At 44.2% G+C, this 19300-nt stretch overlaps 1 protein-coding gene across 2 annotated transcripts in view; it reads left to right on the top strand.

Annotated features, from left to right (window-relative positions):
* LAMB3 (laminin subunit beta 3) overlaps positions 1 to 19300 on the top strand; it is a 64092-nt gene that overhangs the window by 39414 nt on the left and 5378 nt on the right. For both annotated transcript variants that reach the window (XM_021007881.2, XM_021007882.2), the window contains 10 exons: positions 231 to 427; positions 3539 to 3650; positions 6231 to 6609; positions 11122 to 11282; positions 11398 to 11618; positions 11963 to 12160; positions 13243 to 13387; positions 14902 to 15109; positions 16605 to 16746; positions 17611 to 17787. In XM_021007881.2, coding sequence (XP_020863540.1) covers positions 231 to 427; positions 3539 to 3650; positions 6231 to 6609; positions 11122 to 11282; positions 11398 to 11618; positions 11963 to 12160; positions 13243 to 13387; positions 14902 to 15109; positions 16605 to 16746; positions 17611 to 17787 — 1940 coding nt within the window. The remainder of the gene's footprint in view (positions 1 to 230; positions 428 to 3538; positions 3651 to 6230; positions 6610 to 11121; positions 11283 to 11397; positions 11619 to 11962; positions 12161 to 13242; positions 13388 to 14901; positions 15110 to 16604; positions 16747 to 17610; positions 17788 to 19300) is intronic.

Below are 19300 nucleotides of genomic sequence, written 5' to 3' on the forward strand. Positions count from 1 at the left end.
GCAGGGCTGGCTGGAGCTGTCCACGTTGGGGAGTGGCATGAGAACAATCCGCATTCAGCCCATCCCTGGCACCCACAATGCGTCTGTCGTCTAGGGGGTATTTTTGTGGATCTTTCCATCTAGGGGCATCTCTGGGGAGTCTCCACCAGCCCAAGGGACTTTAGGGATGGGATGGGGCGCTGAATCACTCCTCAGGGATCCCAGGGGTGGTACCACCTCTTGTCCTGCAGGCTGTGACTGTAGCATCCTGGGATCTCGGCGAGACATGCCCTGTGATGAGGAGACTGGGCGTTGCCTATGCCTGCCCAATGTGGTTGGTCCCAAGTGTGATCAATGTGCTCCCCATTACTGGAAAGTGGCCAGTGGCAGGGGCTGTGAGCCATGTAACTGTGACCCTCACAACTCCTACAGCCCACAGTGTAACCAGGTAAGGAGCTGAAAGGAGCCCCATGGGACTGGGGGGTGGGTGGGTGGGTACGCTCAGTGGAGAAGGGAAGACCAGCTGGTAGCACCAGGGGATAGAGCAGCAAGGAGCAGGCATCCCTTTGGGAGGTGGTCCTTCCCACTGAGGTATAATGTATGCAGCACTGAGCCTAAGTCTTAGCTCAATCATGGTCAGCTTCTCTAGGGAGGTGCAGTCAAAAGGAATTAGGAAACCTCATCTAAATCCCATCTCTACCACTTCCTACCTCTGTGGCCTTGGGCAAATCACTCAATCAATCAACAATTAAATCAACAATCAACAGTTAATCAACAAGTATTTATTCAATGTCCAGTAGGTGACAGGCACTGTGCTAAATGCTGGGAATGCCCGTAGAAAGGAGGAAACAATCATCCTTTAGGATAGGGATCCTAACTAAGGAGACACCATGTAGGGGGCATCTGGTTGGCACAGTGAATAGAGCACTGGCCCTGGAGTCAGGAGGACCTGAGTTCAAATATGGTCTCAGACCAGACACTTGACCCTTACCAGCTGTGTGACCCTGGGCAAGTCGCTTAACTCCAATTGCCTTGCCAAAAAAACCCCAAATAAATAAATAAATGTGATATAAATATAGAGTGAATAAAGATAAATATATACAAAATAGCAAAATACATTGTAGTTTGGGAGGGCAGTCACTGGCATTGGGGAATCAGGAAAGCCTTAATGCAGAAGATGGGGCTTTAGCTGATGTCAAAATTAACCTCTTTGGACCTCGATTTTCTCATCTGAAAAAAATGAGGAGGTTTTTCTAAATCTAGGATTCTCTCTGGTCAGAAGAATTCCAGTTTCTTAGCTCATTTTTGGAACCAAGCCAGGGGATCTTTGTATTTCATTTTAAAGCTTTTCTCTTCAAAGCTTTCTAAACTTTCCCTGATCATAAATACTGTGTGAAGCACTAAGTCTCTTGACCTTCTTAATTCCTGCGCTGACTTATATCCCTGGCTTCAGAGGTCTGCTGTACCCAAACCCTTATTACTTTCCCCCTTCTCCCTCCACCATAATTGGATACTCAAATCTGTTATCTACTCACCCTCTCTTTTCATTCTTCCACATACCTACAATATATTCCACATCATAAGTAGGTTTTCTAGGGTTTATTTGTAAGGAAAATGGAATACAAAAATTCACAAATAATACACCAGGAATGGGAATTAGAAGTGTGGGGAAAAAAAAGAAAATTACCTAGTCATAGACTGGAGGACACTTAACTTCTAATTGTTCTCCAATTTCCTGGACTTCACTTAGCTGTTGGATACCCATAGCTAGGGAACCCACTGGTGATTTCTAAAGAGAATGAAACTTCCACTCCAGAACAACCCCTAGGGAAGTTGAGACTGCACCCCCAAATCAATCTCATTGGTCCTTCCTACAATCCCAGGCCCTCTCTCAGTCAATCAGGAAGCCTTCTAACTGAGTGGCAGGATTTAGGATATTTGGCCTAAATTTCTATCTAATCAATCAACCAATCAACATGGATTTATTAAGTATCTGCTGCTGCCAGGCCCTAGATACAGACAAACATTGAACAGTTCCTGCTTTTAAGGAGCTTAGACACTTTCAGGGTAGACAATATGTACATTTATAATTATATGCAGAATAAATCTAGGATAAACCCAAAGTAATTTAGAGACAAAGAACACTAGCAATAGTGGGGAGGGGAGAACAAAAGGTGGTGCTTGATCTGAGTCTTGAAGAAGTGATGGATTCCATGAGGAGGCAGGCGAAGTGAGAGTATGTTCTAGTCATGGAGGACTGCCAGTGCAAAGACATGGAGGTAGGAGATGGGGCGACAGATGAGAGGAAGAGCAAGAAGGACAATTTGTCTATACCACAGAGTTTGGACAGGGAAGGAATGTGTAATGAAGAGGGGCCAGGTTGTGAAGAACTTTCAAAGCCAAACACAGAAGGTTATATTTCTTTCATTCCAGAGTCAATAGGAAATTACTGCAATTTATTCAGTCTGGGAATGGCATGATCAGACCTGTGCTAAAGGAAAAACCACCTTGGCAACAATGTGGGGGATGTTTTGGAGTAGGGAAGAACTAGGGGGGAGACCAAGTGGAAGGCCAATGTAATAGTCCAGGAGAATTTTAGGAGAGCTTTCACTAAGATGGTGGCTGTATGAGTAGTGAGAAGAGGATAGATTTATGAAACGTAGCAACAGAAATGTGGTGATGGTGGTATTCTTGACAGAAATAGAGAAGTTGAGAAGAGGGGAGGGTCTGGAGGAAGACATAATTAATTCTGTTTTGGTCACATTGAGCTTGAGATGCCTTCTGGGACGTCCAATTTTAAATGTCTAATACGCAGTTAGTGGTTTGGGACCAGAGCTCAGGAGAGAGTTCACTTCTTTTCTGCACAGTGATGAGACAACTGTAGATATTCCAAACCTATACAGATGTTACCTTAAAAAAAGAAGAATTCAACCCAACAGATCGGTCACCTCAAAACTTCATAAAACTTATCATTTTCTTATGTGCAGCTGTTCTGGAAGCAACACAAGGAAAAATGTCTACCAGTTCTTGAGGTTACAGTGATAGAATAATGTAAATATGACTTGGGGGGACCCTAGGGGTCAGCCAGTCTCACCCCTTCATTCAATATGTGAAGAAATTGAGACCTAAGGAGAGTAAATGGTCTGTTTAGGGCTACAGAACTAGTTAAGGATAGAGAAAAGATCAGAACTACAGTTTCTTGCTTCTCAGATCAGTGTTCTTTCCACTACACCTGATTTGCTTCTTAGATCCTCTACCATCTCACACTTGTTAGAACAACACCACAGAAACCCCTCTCTAAGGAGGCTAATGTGTGGCAAAGCCCAGGCTCGCCATGTTTTCTTTAGGGCCCTGCCTTGTTACGTGGGGGCAGTCACAGAGGAAAACGTGTGTATCTTACTTTGGAGTCTAAAGCAGAGGTGGGGTGGAGCTGCCTGCCTTTACATAAAGCTTCTTAGCTTTACTATTCACAGAGCCTGGGGTATTATAGGCCCCCATCTCAGGGAGGGGGTGCCAGACAGGGATGGTACCTCCTGATGGCACTCTCCTCTTGGCATAGTTCACAGGTCAGTGTCCATGCCGGGAAGGATTTGATGGCCCGACGTGCAGTGCTGCATCCATCCGCCAGTGTCCTGATCGGTCCTATGGAGATTTTGGTTTAGGGTGTCGAGGTAGGTTCTGTCCAGAGTAGAATGTGAGAGAGAGAGAGAGAGAGAGAGAGAGAGAGAGAGAGAGAGAGAGAGAGAGAGAAGAGAGAGAGAGACAGAGAGACAGACAGAGAGACAGACAGAGACAGAGAGACAGAGAGAGAGACAGAGAGACAGAGACACAGAGAGACAGAGATAGAGACAGCAGGAGACAGGGATAGAGAGAAAGAGATACAGAGAGAGATAAAGATAGAGAGAGAGGGACAGAGAGAGAAAAAAAGAGAGAGAGAGAATGAGAATGTCAGTGAGCAGGAGAGATAGGGTGGTGTAATGGATAGAGTGTTGGAACTAGAGTTAAGATTGTCACTAATCGTCCAAGCATGGACGAGTCACTTGGTCTCAGTGAGACTCAATGTCCTCATCTATGCAGTTGTACCTCTACTGCCTATCTTACAGGGTCTTTGAGAGGCTTAAATGACATAATCTATGTAAAGCAGTTTGCAAACTATAAAATGCTGCGTAAACATCAATTATTATTATTGTGTCTGTGTGAACATGGATGCAAGACCGCATGTCTACCATTTGTTTGATAAATATTTTATGATTAGGAGCAGCTAGCTGGCTTAGTGGGTAGGGCACCACATTTGGAGTCAGGAAGACCTGAGTTCAAATTCAGCCTTAGAGACTTACTAGCTGTGTGACCCTGGGCAAGTCACTTAACCCTGTTTGTCATAGTTTCCTCATCTGTAAAATGAGCTGGAGAAGGAAATGGCAAGCCACTCCAGCATCATTCCCAAGAAGACCCCAAATGGGGTCACAAAGAGTTAGACATGACTGAAAAACGACTAAATAACAACTCTGTGTGCCATGTGCTAGGACATATAAGCTACGTATCACTGTGCTGGGAGCTGGGGATACAGACAAAAGTGAACAGTGTCAGCCCTTAAGAAGCTGCATTCTGTTGGTGCAGACAACACACACCTGTATAAGCATGTGCAAAATATATTAGAAATATCCAGGTAATTTTTGAGAGAGAAGACACTAGCTAGAAGCATGAGCTCACATAGCAGGTGCTGCTTGAGCTAAGCTTTGAAAGAAATGAGGGCTTCAGAGGTGGAAGAGGTAAGAATGGAGTGCATGGTGTGTGTGTGTGTGTCAGTGTGTGTGTGATTATGCACGGATAAGTTTACATAATAGGTGCATGCTCGCTTCTCTTGCTTGGCATTTGTGCTGTGCTCATTCATTGTAACTGGAGAATAAACTTCACCAGTCCCAGTGAATGCAAAAGATCATTAGAATGAACGATCTCCCATCTGTTCACCTGCCCTAAAAGTCAATTCCCTGCTGGCATTTCAGCAAATGTCCCAGATGTGTCCTGGTACTTTGAGTGTGTTATATTTCTTTATCTTTTCCAGAGAGAAACCACATTTCCTGGAGTTCATCTCCATTGTTTCTGTCAGGCAGAGAGGAGGATATTTTTTCCCCATTGGAAAGAAAAAGGAACAAGACCCCAAAGATTATAAAAACAAGACCATGGATTTAGAGCTGGAAAGGACCTTAGACACTGTCTAACCATAACTCTAACCCTATTAGGTTTTCTAACCCTAATTCCTCATCTGTAAAATGGGGATAATATTAACAGCTTCTTTACAAGATTGTTGTGAGGATCACATTAGATAATATGTATAAAGTGTTTTGTAAACCTTAAAGTGCTATAGAAATGTTGGCTATTATCATTATCTAGTCTACCTCCCTTATTTTACAGATGAGGAAACTGAGACCCGAAGTTACTCAGTAACTGGCAGGGCCAGGATTTTAATTTCGGTCCTTTTACTCCAAATCCATCTCTCTTTCCACTGTACCAATAGAGTGCTTTTAGGGTTTACAGAGTGCTTCTCTTACAATAACCCTGTGAAATCAGAAGCAGTGTAATGTAGTGGAGAGAGAGCCAGCCAGCTTTGGGGTCAGAAGACACGGGCTCAAGTCCTACCACTGGTATGCACTGACTATGTGAGCATCTGTAAGTCCCTTAACTCAGAGCTCAAAGTGACTAAGATGATAGGTTGCAGAGAAGGCCCATTGGCATTCATTGGTAGAAGGAATTTCTTCATTGGGAGTTCTTTATGTCAATGAACTCACATGTTTAGTCCAAGAAAAATCCAATGGATGACATTTATAATGATGTTCATTTGATCCCTGTATGTAGACATAGTAGATGATGTTTTTCTCATTTGACAAATAAGGAAACTGAGGTTTATAGAGGTGACTTACTCATGGTAACCTCAGTGGTAGGAAGTCAAGATAGGATTTGAACCCAGCTCTTTTGGTTACAGAGGCCATGCTCTTTCCATAGCTACCTGCATCAAGTTAGCAAGGGCTCAGAATTTAGGGTTCCATCATGGTCAAGTCAGCAAGCATTTATGAAGTGCCTACTATGTGCCAGGCACTGTCTGGGGATGAAAAAAGGTAGAAACAGCCCCTGTCCTCAAGGAGCTTCCAATCGTGATGCTCTTTCTTCCAAACTACACTGAGTCCGTCCTAGGAGGAGCACTCAGCCACTGCCCTCAGGACTCACTCCTTTGTCTTTTCTTGCCCCATCTGCAGCCTGTGACTGTGACTTCCGGGGCACAGAAGGTCCAGGCTGCGACAAAGCCACAGGCCGATGCTTGTGTCGCCCAGGCTTTACTGGTCCCCGTTGCGACCAGTGCCAGAGGGGCTTCTGTGACAACTACCCCGTCTGTGTGGCCTGCCACCCCTGCTTCCACACATATGATAGCAACATCCGAGAGGAAGTCCTGCGTCTCAGGGCCCTGCTCAACACCACAGCTGGGCTCCGGCCAGGGTCTGGCCTAGAGGAGCACCGACTGAGCCCCCGGATGGCAGAGGCAGAGAACAGCATTCGACAGATCCAGGCGATCCTCCGAACGCCCTCAGTCACAGAGCAAGAGATAACTGAGGTGGCAAATATCATCTTCTCTGTCAGGTACTCTCCCCCTCGTTCTCCCTCCTACGTGGTTGAAATTCCACAAAAAGGTACACAGGAAAAGAAAAATAAACAATTCTTGGGAGGGACCAGATGTGAGAGATTAGGGCCTCTTTGTGAATTTGGAGGATGCTTTTGGTGTTGAAATAGAATCTGTTGGTCGCCTACGTGCCTTTGCTGCCCCTGGGGTCAAGAGAGGAGGGAGAAGACAATGAGATGTCAGGGTTAGGAAGCACAGGTGTGAGGGGGGAGGTGCCAAGAGCCAGCGAGGTATTCGTGTCCTTCTGACTGCCTGAGGGTGAAGTGAGGCTTCTAAACCTGGTCAGAGCCCAGGGCTGGGTGCAGGCAAGGAGAAGCAAAACTTCTCAGGTTGGCTGCAGAGATTCTAGAACATGACAGACACTGTGAGATGCTGGACTATGGAATACAGTTCAAAGAAACCCCCTAGACTAGGATACTTTTATGAAGTTTGAGAGCTGCCTAGTTAGCCGTTGGACAGATTCTTTGATAGTCCGCTGTTTCTCTGACTATTAATAATAATTCACATTTCACTAGCCCTTTAAGATTTGTATTTGTTTAGTCCAACTCCTTGTGACCCCATGTGGGGTTTTCTTGGCAGAGATAGGAATGGTTTGCCATTTCCTCCTCGAGCTCATTTGACAAATGAGGAAACTGAGGCAAACAGGGTTAAGAGACTTGCCCAGGGTCATACAGCTAGTAGGTGTCTGGGGTTAGATTTGAATTCAGGAAGATGAGTCTTCTTGACTCCAGGCCCAGCGCTCTATTCCCTGCACCACCGAGCTGCCTCCATTTAAAGTTTACAAAGCTCTTTTCTCAAAACAAGCCTGCAGGATGAGGAGTACAATTTGTGAATCTACTCTTTCCTGTAAGCAAACACATTGTTGGCATAATCTAAAATGACTGAATATGTAAAAGGAGAGAAGAGAAGGTCTACGTGGATGCCTGCAGTTCTACGTGGGGACATTAATTTAGAGATAGGAGACTATAGCGTAGGGTAGGGTTTCTCCCCAGACTTTGTCCAGTCTTCTTTCTGTTTGACTAAGGTGCGGTAGGCATCAGGCTTAAGACAGACCAGGTCTTTAAGGTAGTAGAGAAGAAGCAGCTGGGACGGCCATCTCCTTTGAGACCGGCACAGTCATGATCTGTGTCCCAGGAGAAAATGGATTTGCTGGTGTCCCAGAGGCAGAATATCTTATCTTAGAATAAGCTATCTAAAAATACTTTTGTATTTGGCTTTAGAATGGATGACAAACCCCACGCCCCATTTAGCTTTCTGTTTGCTTCAGGTGATACTAAAATTAGTCTGCTTTTTTTTTTTGAGACCACACAGACTGACAGTCAGAGAAAGCAGCTATGCCTCTGATCGGAGAGAAGGCGGCCTGGTATTCAATACTGTTGTGGCTGCTGACTACCGTAGACAAAGGCAAGAGTTAGCATTAGATGATCCCTGTGCTCTGCAGCAGGGATTCTTTTTTAAAATTCACTTACTTTTAGTTTTCAACATTCACTTCCGTAAGATTTTGAGTTTTAAATTGTCTCCCCCTTCCCCCTCCCCAACACGGCATGCAATCTGATGTAGGTTCTACATATACATTCATACTAAAATATTTTCACATTAGTCATGTTGTAAAGAAGAATTAGAACCAATGGGAGGAACCACAAGAAGGAAGAAAAACAAAAGAGCAAACAGTATGCTTTGATCTGCATTTAGACTCCCTAGTTCTTTCTCTGGATGTGGATGGCATTTTCCATCATGAGTCTTTTGGAGATGTCTTAGATCCTTGCATTGCTGAGAAGAGCTAAGTCTTTCAAAGTTAGTCATCGCCCAATGTTGCTGTTACTGTGTACAATGTTCTCCTGGTTCCGCTCGCTTCTCTTGGTATCAGTTCATGTAAGTCTTTCCAGGTTTTTCTGAAGTCCGCCTTGGAGGAGTGATTCTTTACCTGTGGACCACATAACCCCTCTCTGACCTCCCTTCCCTCTGCCCCACCAAGCATTCATTTCAGAGGTCTGTGAACTTGGGTGGGAAAACAATTTACATCATAATTTCAATATAACTTATTTCCTTGGTGATCTTATGTATTTTATTTTATGCATTTAAAAACATTTTTGTGGGAAGGGATCCATAGGCTTCAACAGATTGTTGAAGGGCTCCATGACACAAAAAAAGTTAAGAGCTCTCTGGGCCTCAGTTTCCTCATCCATAAAATGGAAATAATACTATTTTCCCTATTGAGGTTACAGGGCTCTTGTGAGGCTCAAATGGGATAATCTATATAAAAATATAAGCATTTTGTTACCATAAAGCATGTATGTATATATGTAAATGTGTATATATACATGCACACACATATACACGCATATATACACATGTATATGTGTATATTTATGTGTGTATATATAAATATATGTATATGTATATTGTATATATATTACATAGATGTAAAACACCAGGTACATGTGATTAGGATGATTGAATGTTGCTTGTAAATTGCCTACATCCTTTTTTGCTTTTTAAAAAATAAGCCTGGGGCAGCTAGGTGGAGCAGTGGATAGAGCACTGGCCCTGGATTCAGGAGGACCTGAGTTCAAATCTGGCCTCAGACGTGTAATACTAGCTGTGTGATCCTGGGCAAGTCACTTAACCCCATTGCCTAACCAAAATAAATAAATAAATAAATAAACAAATAAATAAACAAATAAATAAATAAATAGACAGATAGATAGATAAATAAACAAACAAACAAATAAATAAATAAATAAATAAATAAAAAGAATAAAGAAATTTAAAAAAATAAGCCTTATAATATATGTCCCTGTAAGCTAGGGCAGTTACTAGTTTTTTTTTTTACAAATATTTTAAAAAATATTACAAATAATAATTTCAGGCAGAGTGGCTTAGTGTGAATGCTGAACTGAGAGCCAGGAAGATTGAGTTTCAAATCCTATCTTGGACACTACATGATGGGGAGTGAGTCACTTAACTTACTGACATTCAGGGGGTCACTTATTGACATCTTTCTTCTCATTTGGTTCTCACGACAACCCTCTGAGAGGTACGTAGTAAAAGTGTTTATTTCCACTTTATAGATAAGGTCGCTAAAGGTCTAAGTAGAGGAGTGACTTGTTCAAGGTCACGTAGGAGGTATGTGGCCAAGCAGGGATTCACACCCGTATCTCCCAATTTCAAGTCCGGTCCATTGTTCACTATGGCACAGCTGCCATGTTGAGCAACGATGAGATAAAAGATTGGCTAGGGAAGGTTGGACCCCTTGATGGAAGGCCTTGCATTTGGGATCCGCTGTCTCCAGAAGTAGTTCCCCATCACCAGAGGTCTTCAGGGGCAGGCTGGATGATCCCTTGCAAGTTCAAATGCAGGTTGAGCTAGATGCCCTTGGAGGAGCAATGGCTTTGCTGAGAGAAAGTGTGGAGAGAAGGAAACAGTGGGACAAGGGCTGAGTCTTGGGGAATGCCTACAGTTAGGAGGTGGGAGGAAAGAGAGGAGACATTTCATGAGAGAGAGAAGAAGCAACAGGCAAAGTAGGAGAACAAGCAGAGGAGGGCAGTATTCTAGAAGCCAGTATAAGAATAATAACTAACATTTCTATAGTGCTTACTCTGTGCCAGGCACTGTCCCAAGTGCTTTCCAATTATTATCTCATTTGATTCAAGTAATAATAGGTAACATTTATATAGCACCTACTATATGCCAGGCATTGAATGCAACCCTTTACAATTTTTATCTCATTTAATCCTCACAACAACCTTTGGAGGTAAGAGCTATTATTATCCCCATTTTACAGATGAGGAAACCAAGGCAAAGAGAAATTAAGTGACTTGCTCAGGGTCACACAGTTAGTAAGTGTCTGAGGTTGGATTTGAACTCAGGTCTTCCTGACTCAAGGCCCAGTACTCTCTCTAGCCACTGCACTATCCATCTGCCATGATTTAAAATTGTTTTATAACAGTCAGTTGGCCTATAAGCATTTATTAAGTGCTTTCTATGTTCTAGGCACTATGCTAAACAATTGAAGTGAGGTGGATAGTAAATGTATTATTATCATTGCCCAACTCTTCTATGAGAGCAGGGACTATTTCGTGTTTGTCTTTGTATTCCTAGGACCTAGCACTGAGATTTATATGAAGTAAGTACTTAATAAATGTCCATTTGAATTTGTTGAAACTGATGCTTAGGAGATCACAAGACTTATCCATGAGGAAGTCATAGAATCAAATGAAAGAAAGAGGTCTCACAGACTAACTGGCGATGGCCGCTGCTTTGGGAGACATCTTTGCCTCTGCTTTTGATTAGCTAGAGTCTGAATTTCTAGCCTATGGATGATATACGCCCCTTGACCTTTCCTTGGTTCCTGCTTTGTAACTTAGCTGAGACTTCTTCTTAGGATGGGAGGTGGCTGGCCAGGGCAAGGGAGGAAGGAAGGCAGAAGCCCATATTCTGCCCCTCATTAACAGCACCCTGTCTCCCCACAGGAGGATCCTCCAGAGTCTGAGGACAGATCTGCCCTTAGAAGGGGAGTCAGATTCCCTTTTGGAAGACCTGGAGAATCTGGACAGAAGTCTTAAGCTCCTCCTCATCCAGTATCAGAACAAGAGAGAACAGTTTGAGAGAATTAGTAGCACGGACCCCTCGGGTAAAAGTGCACAAGCCCTTTGAGTGGCCCAGGATGCCACCTCTGCTGTCTCCATCTTCCTCTTCAGGGCTCTCCCGCTTCCATAAGGTAGTTCATCCCCTTTCTTGCCCTGCAGGTTCCTTCCGGATGTTGAACTCTGCCTACCAGATGTCTTCCCAAGCTGCTCAGCGTATTGCTAGCAGCTCCAACCTGCTGCTCCAGGCCCATAACAGCCGGAGAGAAGCCGAAAGGCTGGAGAGGCAGGTGGAAGGAACTGGAGGTGCTGGGGGGCCACAGCTCCAGACCTTGAGGCAACAAATGGCTTCCTTTCCCAATCTGACACCCACCCTCAACAAGGTGAGTCCCTCAGGTCTTGGGAGGGATTCTAAGAAGAGCATTCCTCATCACCAAGAACCTCCCCCCACCCACCTTGTGCCTTGGACACCCCCATTGTTGACTCACGTTTCTCTTCAAATTCTCCCTATTCTTTGTACTTTCTTCTCCTCCCCTCAACCATTATAAACCCCTATCCCCCATATGCTCAGTGGTTGCTATGGAGACAAATTTCTGGTCCATTGTTGCCATGGTAATGGTCAGCCATTTGTTTTCTGGGAGTGGGTTGGGGCAGTCTTTGAGTGGGTTGGTTTCAGCAAGGGTGATGGGTAGGAGGCCTTCCTGATTCTCCCTCTTTCCCATGGCAGATTTGCGGGACCACAAGGCAGGAGACCTGTACCCCAGGGCAATGCCAAGGGATGCTGTGTCCCCGAGACAATGGCACAGCCTGTGATGCTGATTGTAGAGGCATCCTCCGGCGGGCAGGCGGTGCCTTCAGGACTGCTAAGCAGGTGTCCCAACAGCTCCAGGACTTCAATGCTCAGCTCCAACAAACCAGGCAGATGGTAGGTATGAGTTGTTCAGAAAGGAGAGAGATGGACAGAAAAGCCCAGGGATCCTGAGTACACTTGCTGTAACCCCTAGAAAGGAGATCAGGCTTATTCTCACCTCCATTTTATAGCCAAGGAAACTGACAGGAGAGTGTAGAATCTTAGAATTGGAAGGGACCATCTGGCCTAATTCATCCATGCAAAGTATCTTTTAGCCTACAGTTGCAGCCCTCCAGTGATGACCTCTTGAAGCAGCCCATTCCTTTTTTTTTTTGACTGGCTATAATTATTAGGAGGATGTTCCTTTTGTGGAGTATAAATCCACTTCTCTAGAATTATCACCTAGTTGCTCCTAGTTTTGCTCTCTGAGGCCAAGCAGAACAAGGGCCTAATTCTTTTACAAGGCAGCCAAAGACTTGAAAACAATTATCATGTTGTGCTTTCCCTTACCCCTAGCCTAGATTTTTTTCTCTTTCTTTCTTTCTTTCTTTCTTTCTTTCTTTCTTTCTTTCTTTCTTTCTTTCTTCTTCTTTCTTTCTTTCTCTCTCTCTCTCTCTCTCTCTCTCTCTCTCTCTCTCTCTCTCTCTCTCTCTCTCTCTCTCTCTCTCTCTCTCCCCTCTTTCTTTCTTGCTAGGCAATGGGGTTAAGTGACTTGCCCAGGATCATACAGCTTAGTAAGTGTTATGTGTCTGAGGCCGAATTTGAACTCAGGTCCTCCTGAATCCAGGGCCGGTGCTCTATCCACTTCACCACCTAGCTGCCCCCTACACTTTTTTTCTTTGTTAGGCTAAAAACCTCCGTCTCTTGAACCTGTCCTGCTATGATGTGATCTCGGGTAGCTTTAGAAAGGTCACATATCATATGAAAGGTGAGAATTCCTAGCCTTTGTTTTCAGTCTGTTGGTCAGTGCCCCCTGTGAACACTAATCTCTTCTAGGGCCATAGCTATCTGGCAATTTCAAATGCTACCTGGGTAGGAGTTAAGAGACAGGGGATTTCCCAGATTTATTTTTCGGGGGGGGGGTCAATTAAAAGGATGGACAGGGGATCTCTTGAAATGTGAGCCCTTGTCTGTCTTACTTCCACGTCCATTATTAGATCAGGGAAGCAGAAGAAGCTGCCACCCAGATCCAGACAGATGCCCAGCGCTTGGAGATTCAGGTGAGCAACAGCCGTTCTCAGATGGAGGAGGACGTCCAGCGCACCCGCCTCCTCATCCAGCAGGTCCGGGACTTTCTCACTGGTGAGTGAGTGCATTCTCCATCCCTTTCCCGTTAGGGTCCTGACCTGAGTTTTGCTAATGGGCCATGAGGCAGGGGGGTGTTAGTCAAGAGATCCCTGGACTCTGATTTCCCAGTTCTGCTACTGACTTGCTACATGACCTTGGGTGGGCAAGGCCTTTTGCTGTCTCTCTACCTCAGTTTCCCTATCTGTAAAATGAGGATGATAATACCTGCCTCACAGGGCTGTTACGAGGATCAAGTAAGATGTGGATGTGAAAAGTTAAAGTGCCAAACAAATGCATGATTACTATTTCTGTTATTGCTGTTATTAGTAACAATATTTCCTGGTCCCTCTCTGGAAATCTTTTTGGCCACAGGCCCAATTATTACCATCTGGAGGAACAGCATAGCTATTATTACAGTTCTTGGTTCTATATAGCATCATTCCAAAGAGCCCAAAGCACCTTCCTATCTATTACTAATGTCCACAAACGTCACCATGAGTGGGAAGAAGCAGGGAGAACACATTTTCTCTCTCTGTTGTTGTTGCTGTTGAGTTGTTTCAGTCCCGTCTGACTCTTCATGACTTCATTTGGGTTTTTTGGGGCAAGATATTAGTGTGGTGTGGCAAGGTGCTATTTCCTCCTCCAGCTCATTTTAGAGATGAGGAAACTGAGTTCAACAGGGTTAAGTGACTTGCCCAGGGTTACAGAGTTAGTAAGTGTCTGAGGTCAGATTTAAACTCAGGAAAATGAATCTTCCTGACTCCAGGCCTGGCGCTCTGTCCACTGCGTCACCTAGCTGCTCTCTAGCTCTTTCTGTTTCAAAAGGGAAAATTAAAAAAAAATAATAACAAATAGGAAAATTGAGGCTCAAATGATTTGCTAAAAGGTCAGGGCCGAACTGAGATTCTTAAACTAGGGTTTTTGGACTTTGTGTTAAGCTTGACCAAACCCTCTAGAAGAGGTCTACTTCCTAGAGAGGAAGAATTCCTTGTTAATCTGATGTGAGAGCTCACCTCTTTCTATCTGTACAGGTAGCAAGGTGCTTGGGAAGGCAACCCCAGCAGGACCTGGGTTCCAGTGCTATCTCTTACACTAGTTGTGTGACTTTGAGCAAGTCACATCCCCTGTAAACCTCAGTTTCCTCATCTGTAAAATAGAGATAAAAATACATGTGTAGCCTCACGGGGTGGGGGTGAGGAAAATGCTTTATAAACATCAAAGCACCGTATTATTATGAGTAATATTCATTATATTGTGTTGTTAATATTACTTTTGTAATGGCCAGAAGCAAGCTTTAAGAGTTAGGCTTCAGCCTTCCAGATAAATAAGGTCTTCCCTGCCTGAAACCTAGGAGTTCTGGTCTCCCACCCTAACTCAGTGGAAGCAGTATACTTCCTTGTGGCTGTCAGGAAAGGGATACTTCTAGGTTGGGGTAGTGTGTGATTTTTCCTTGGATCCAAGGGTCTCTGACCCTTTGAGAAGAGGGTGGAGGGAGAGTCCCTCACACCTGGCCGGCATCTGCCTTCCAGACCCCAGCACAGATGCAGCCACCATCCAGGAGATCAGTGAGTCAGTTTTGGCTCTCTGGCTGCCCACGGACTCAGCAACAGTCCTTCGGAAGATGAATGAAATCCAGGCCATTGCAGCCAGATTGCCTAATGTGGACCTGATTCTGTCTCAGACCAAGCAGGACATCACTCGAGCTCGGAAGCTGCAGGAGGAGGCAGAATTGGCCAGGTAAGGCTTAACCCTTTTTTTGTGTGTGTGAAGCTATTGGGGTTAAGTGACTTGCTCAGGGTCATGCAGCTAGTAAGTGTCATGTGTCTGAGGCCAGATTTGAACTCAGGAAAATGAATCTTCCTGACTCCAGGCCTGGCACTCTGTCCACTGCGCCACCTAGCTGCCCCAAGTCTTGACCCTTTTGGCTTCTTCCTTGTCACTTATAATCTTCCAATTTGTCCTAGGGAAATAATAACTTTAGGACCTAGGTTGGGTGGGGGAGTAATGAGGGGAAAGTACAAGATTATCTCTTATTTCCTTCTAGCTCTAAATACTATAATCCTATGAAACTTGCTAGCTGTGTGACCTTACATGAGTCACTTACTTTCTCTCAGCCTCACTTTCTTCATCTGTAAAATGGAAATAATAACAGTACTTACCTCCCAGGGTTGTTATGAGGAACAAAAAAGATTCTATATGTAAAGTACATTGTAAACCTTAAAGAGCTATATAAATGTTAGTCATGGTGATGATAATGATGAGCCTTTGCCTATTAAGGACTCTACCATGGAGGATGATGAGTATGGATTTTGCCACAAATTGATACCTTGAATATTCTTGGGTGGGGGTAGTTTAGTGGTACTACAAGGAATTCAAGGTCAGCAACAGCTTAATGACACTCATGCATTGCATATACATACAAATATACCTATTGCCCTGTATTCCTGGCTGGAAATCTTGTTTAAAACCAAACCAAACCCAAACATCTCAGATGTACCTGCCCACATCTACATCTGCCCAGTCTCTATCTGACATCTGTTGTCACATAACAGAATATCAACACTGCAAAGGGAAATTTGGAATCATCTAGTTATTTTCTAGGTGGAAATTTGGAATCATCTGGTTATCTTAAAGGTGGAGAAACTGATGCAAAGAGAGATTTCAGTAATTTGCCTAAATTCCATAATTAGATTCCACAACTAGGAAGTGGGAAATTTGGGCTTCTAACCCAGATCTTTTGATTCCCAAGTCAATTGCTATTTCCACCAATAGTAGATTTTGTTGACTGGTCTTTTCATGCAAAGTGATTTATATGAATATTTGAATAAGTTAGGGGCTTATTTTTTGGTCATTTTTATAATTTTTTCCCTCAAATGATATAACATATGCAATAGCACTTTGTTAACCTTAAAGCACTATATAAATGTTAGCTGCTATTATTATTATTATTATTATTATTATTATTATTAGCATTAAGGACCTATGCCCTTACAAGTCCAGGTTCTGGAATATGGAAAGGGGTGGTTCAAGATGCCTATTTTTTTTGGGGGGGTTTCTAACTTTTTTAGCGGTATAATATTTGCCCTTGAGTGGGGGCATCCAGAAAAATAAATCAACCCATTCAGTTGTCTTAACCTCTTGCTGGGTTTGAGAAGTGGTGGGATGGGAGCCCAGGTTCTCCTCTTTTTCTCTTCTCTCCCTTTCCCTTCCACTAACTGTAATCATGTGTTAGGAGCCGTGCTATTGCCGTGGAGGGTCAGGTGGAGGATGTGGTGGAGAACTTGCGCCAGGGCACAGTAGCTCTTCAGGAGGCGGAGAACACCATGCAAGGTACCAGTCGCTCCCTGGGACTCCTTCAGGACCGGATCACTGAGGTGAGCCAATGATTGACGGCTTCTTCTACTCTTTTAGCTCCTTCAAATTGGAAAAGTTAGAAAAGTGACCATTGGCTCACAGGGCTACAAAAAGGTGAGGCCTTACAGAAAGGAGGCAGCAAGCCTAGTGAAAATAGGGAGTGTCTCTGGGGGAAGGGGAGGAGAGGCATGTGAGCCTCTGAGTGCTGTCAACATTGTCTCAGGAGCTACCTTAGGAAGTCACAAGGTTTCAGAGATGGGAGAGTCTTCAAAGGCCACCTAGTACCTCTAAAAACTGTACCCAAGGAGAAATCTCTTTTACAATATTCATTCTTTTTTTTTTTTCTTTCAATAGTACCAGGCAGTGTGGTAGAATGGATAAAGAGTAGGTCTTAGAGTTAGGAAGACCAGAATTCAAATTTTGCCTCTGACACAGACTGTGTGACTCTGGACAAGTCATTTAATCTCTGAGTCCCAGGCAGTTTTCTAAGGCAATAAATTGCAGAGCAGGTAGAGGGAGTTTCTTCACTTGGAATACCTCATAACAATGAAATTACAGTTTTGGTCCCTACCTTCACCCACCAACCCCCTACCAAAGGGCACCAAACACTGTCTGGCTCTGACAGATGCTTACCTGGCCTCTTCTTGAAGAGCATCAATGGGAAAGATGCTCATTTGCTCCAAGTCTTAGAAGAGCAGGAGGAGGGGCAAGATCTGGGGCAGGAACAATGTGTATTTTCTAAGTTAGAGAAAACTTTCGTAGCAGCTGATTTGGGGGGGAGTATTTTTTGGGACAAGAATGAAGACACCCCAGGAGGCCATGGTAAGCCAGAAGCTCTTTTTCCCACTTTCATCCCTGACTTTTTCTCCTTTCCACCTCCCTAGGTCCAGCAGGTTCTTACTCCAACAGAAAGGATGGTGACAGGTATGACGGAGCAGCTGACCAACTTTAGGGACCGGATTGAGCAGCTCCACACCAAGATTAGGGAGCAGAGAGCACAGTCTTCCCAAGCCCAGCAGATTGCCCAGGAGGCCAATGACCATGCTGTCAGTGCCCAGCAGGTATGAGGAGATAACACAGTCAGCCCCAACCAGTGTAGACTGGGTTATCTCTTGGTACAACATCCCTGATGCCCCTCAGGGAAGGAAAGGGATGGGAATTTCTCTTTTACAGTCTGGGAAGTGGAAGAACCATTGTCTAGATCTAATTATGGAATGTTTGAGCTGGAGAGGATCTTAGAATTTGTCTAGTTCTTCTTCACTTTACAGAGAAGGAAACAGAGTTCTAGTTTATTATATATGCCTGAGGACATAAAATGAGCCTAAGGGTAGAGCTTGGATCAATCAATACATTAAAAATGTTGTTAAGTAAGGGCTAGGACTACAAATAAAAAGCTAAAATAGCCCTTACCCTCATGGAACTTACATTCTAATGGAGGAGACAACATATACATGTGCAGTTACATGTACAACGCCTACAAAGGGGATACAAGGTAACCCTAGAAAGGAAGATAGTATCTCACAGCTCCTCAGGAGAGTGGGGAAAGCCCCTTGAAGAGCCCTTGAGAGATGAGTCCAGAACAAGGGTGGGGAATCTGTAGCCTCTTCTCGGTCTTGGGTGTGGCCTTTTGACTGAGTCCAAGTTTTCCAGAACAAATCCTTTTATTAAGGGGATTTGTTCTGTGAGGTTTGGATTCAGTCAAAGAGCTGCACTTGAGGACCTAGAGGGCCACATGTGGCCTTGAGGCTGCAGGTTTCCCACCCCTATTCTAGAAGAAAGTATTCATCAAGAGGCCAGGATTCTAAGAGTGAGTACAAGTGAGTCTAGAGAACTTTCTGAGCATGAGGAACAGCTAGTCCAAAGGTATGCAGATGGGAGATGGAGTACTGTGTGTTAGGAAGAGCAAGTAAGTTAGTATGGCTGGACTGGTTTTGACTGTCTGTCTGGGGCTTCAAACTCTGATACTTTTAGGGAAGCAAATTAGTTTAGATAATAGGTTGCTCTCAAAATATCAATCCTACTCTCCATCTCCTCTTTGGGACCAGAAGGCACGAAACTGTGCCATTCTCTGCAGTCCCAAGCTTTTCTGGTAAGGAATTAGGGTTCGGGATTCAGATATGTCCTTCAGAAGTTCCTCTTGGAGCTCCGTTCATTGGCTTATTCATTAGGTGCTTATTGGGCACTTCTCATAGGCCCAGAACCATGCTGAGCAGTGTGGGAGAGACAAAGAAAGCTGTGATTGTTAACCTCGGGAATCTTGAGAGCAGGGAGGCTTTCTCATCTGGTCTTAAATGATTTACAGAGCAGCATCAGCAGCTTAAAGGAGAAACAGCATTAGTCACCGAATAAGACAAAAGCATAAGTGTTTGTTGAATTGGGTCACACTAAAAGGGCCAACTTGTATAAGCCACTCTCTCCTGTCAGCTCAGAAAAATAAAAAGCCAGTGAGTGTCTCTTGTGTTAGGTGTTTGGTCCCTTATTACCTTGTTCTCCCCACCCTGGTCCTAGAGGGCAGTTCATTGGACCACAGGATTTTTTTTTTAATTTTAAAGAAGAGACTTTTATGATCATTTG

Source organism: Phascolarctos cinereus, unplaced genomic scaffold (genome assembly GCF_003287225.1).
Source record: "Phascolarctos cinereus isolate Bilbo 61053 unplaced genomic scaffold, phaCin_HiC Scaffold_5;HRSCAF=322, whole genome shotgun sequence".
Lineage (NCBI taxonomy): Eukaryota > Metazoa > Chordata > Mammalia > Diprotodontia > Phascolarctidae > Phascolarctos > Phascolarctos cinereus.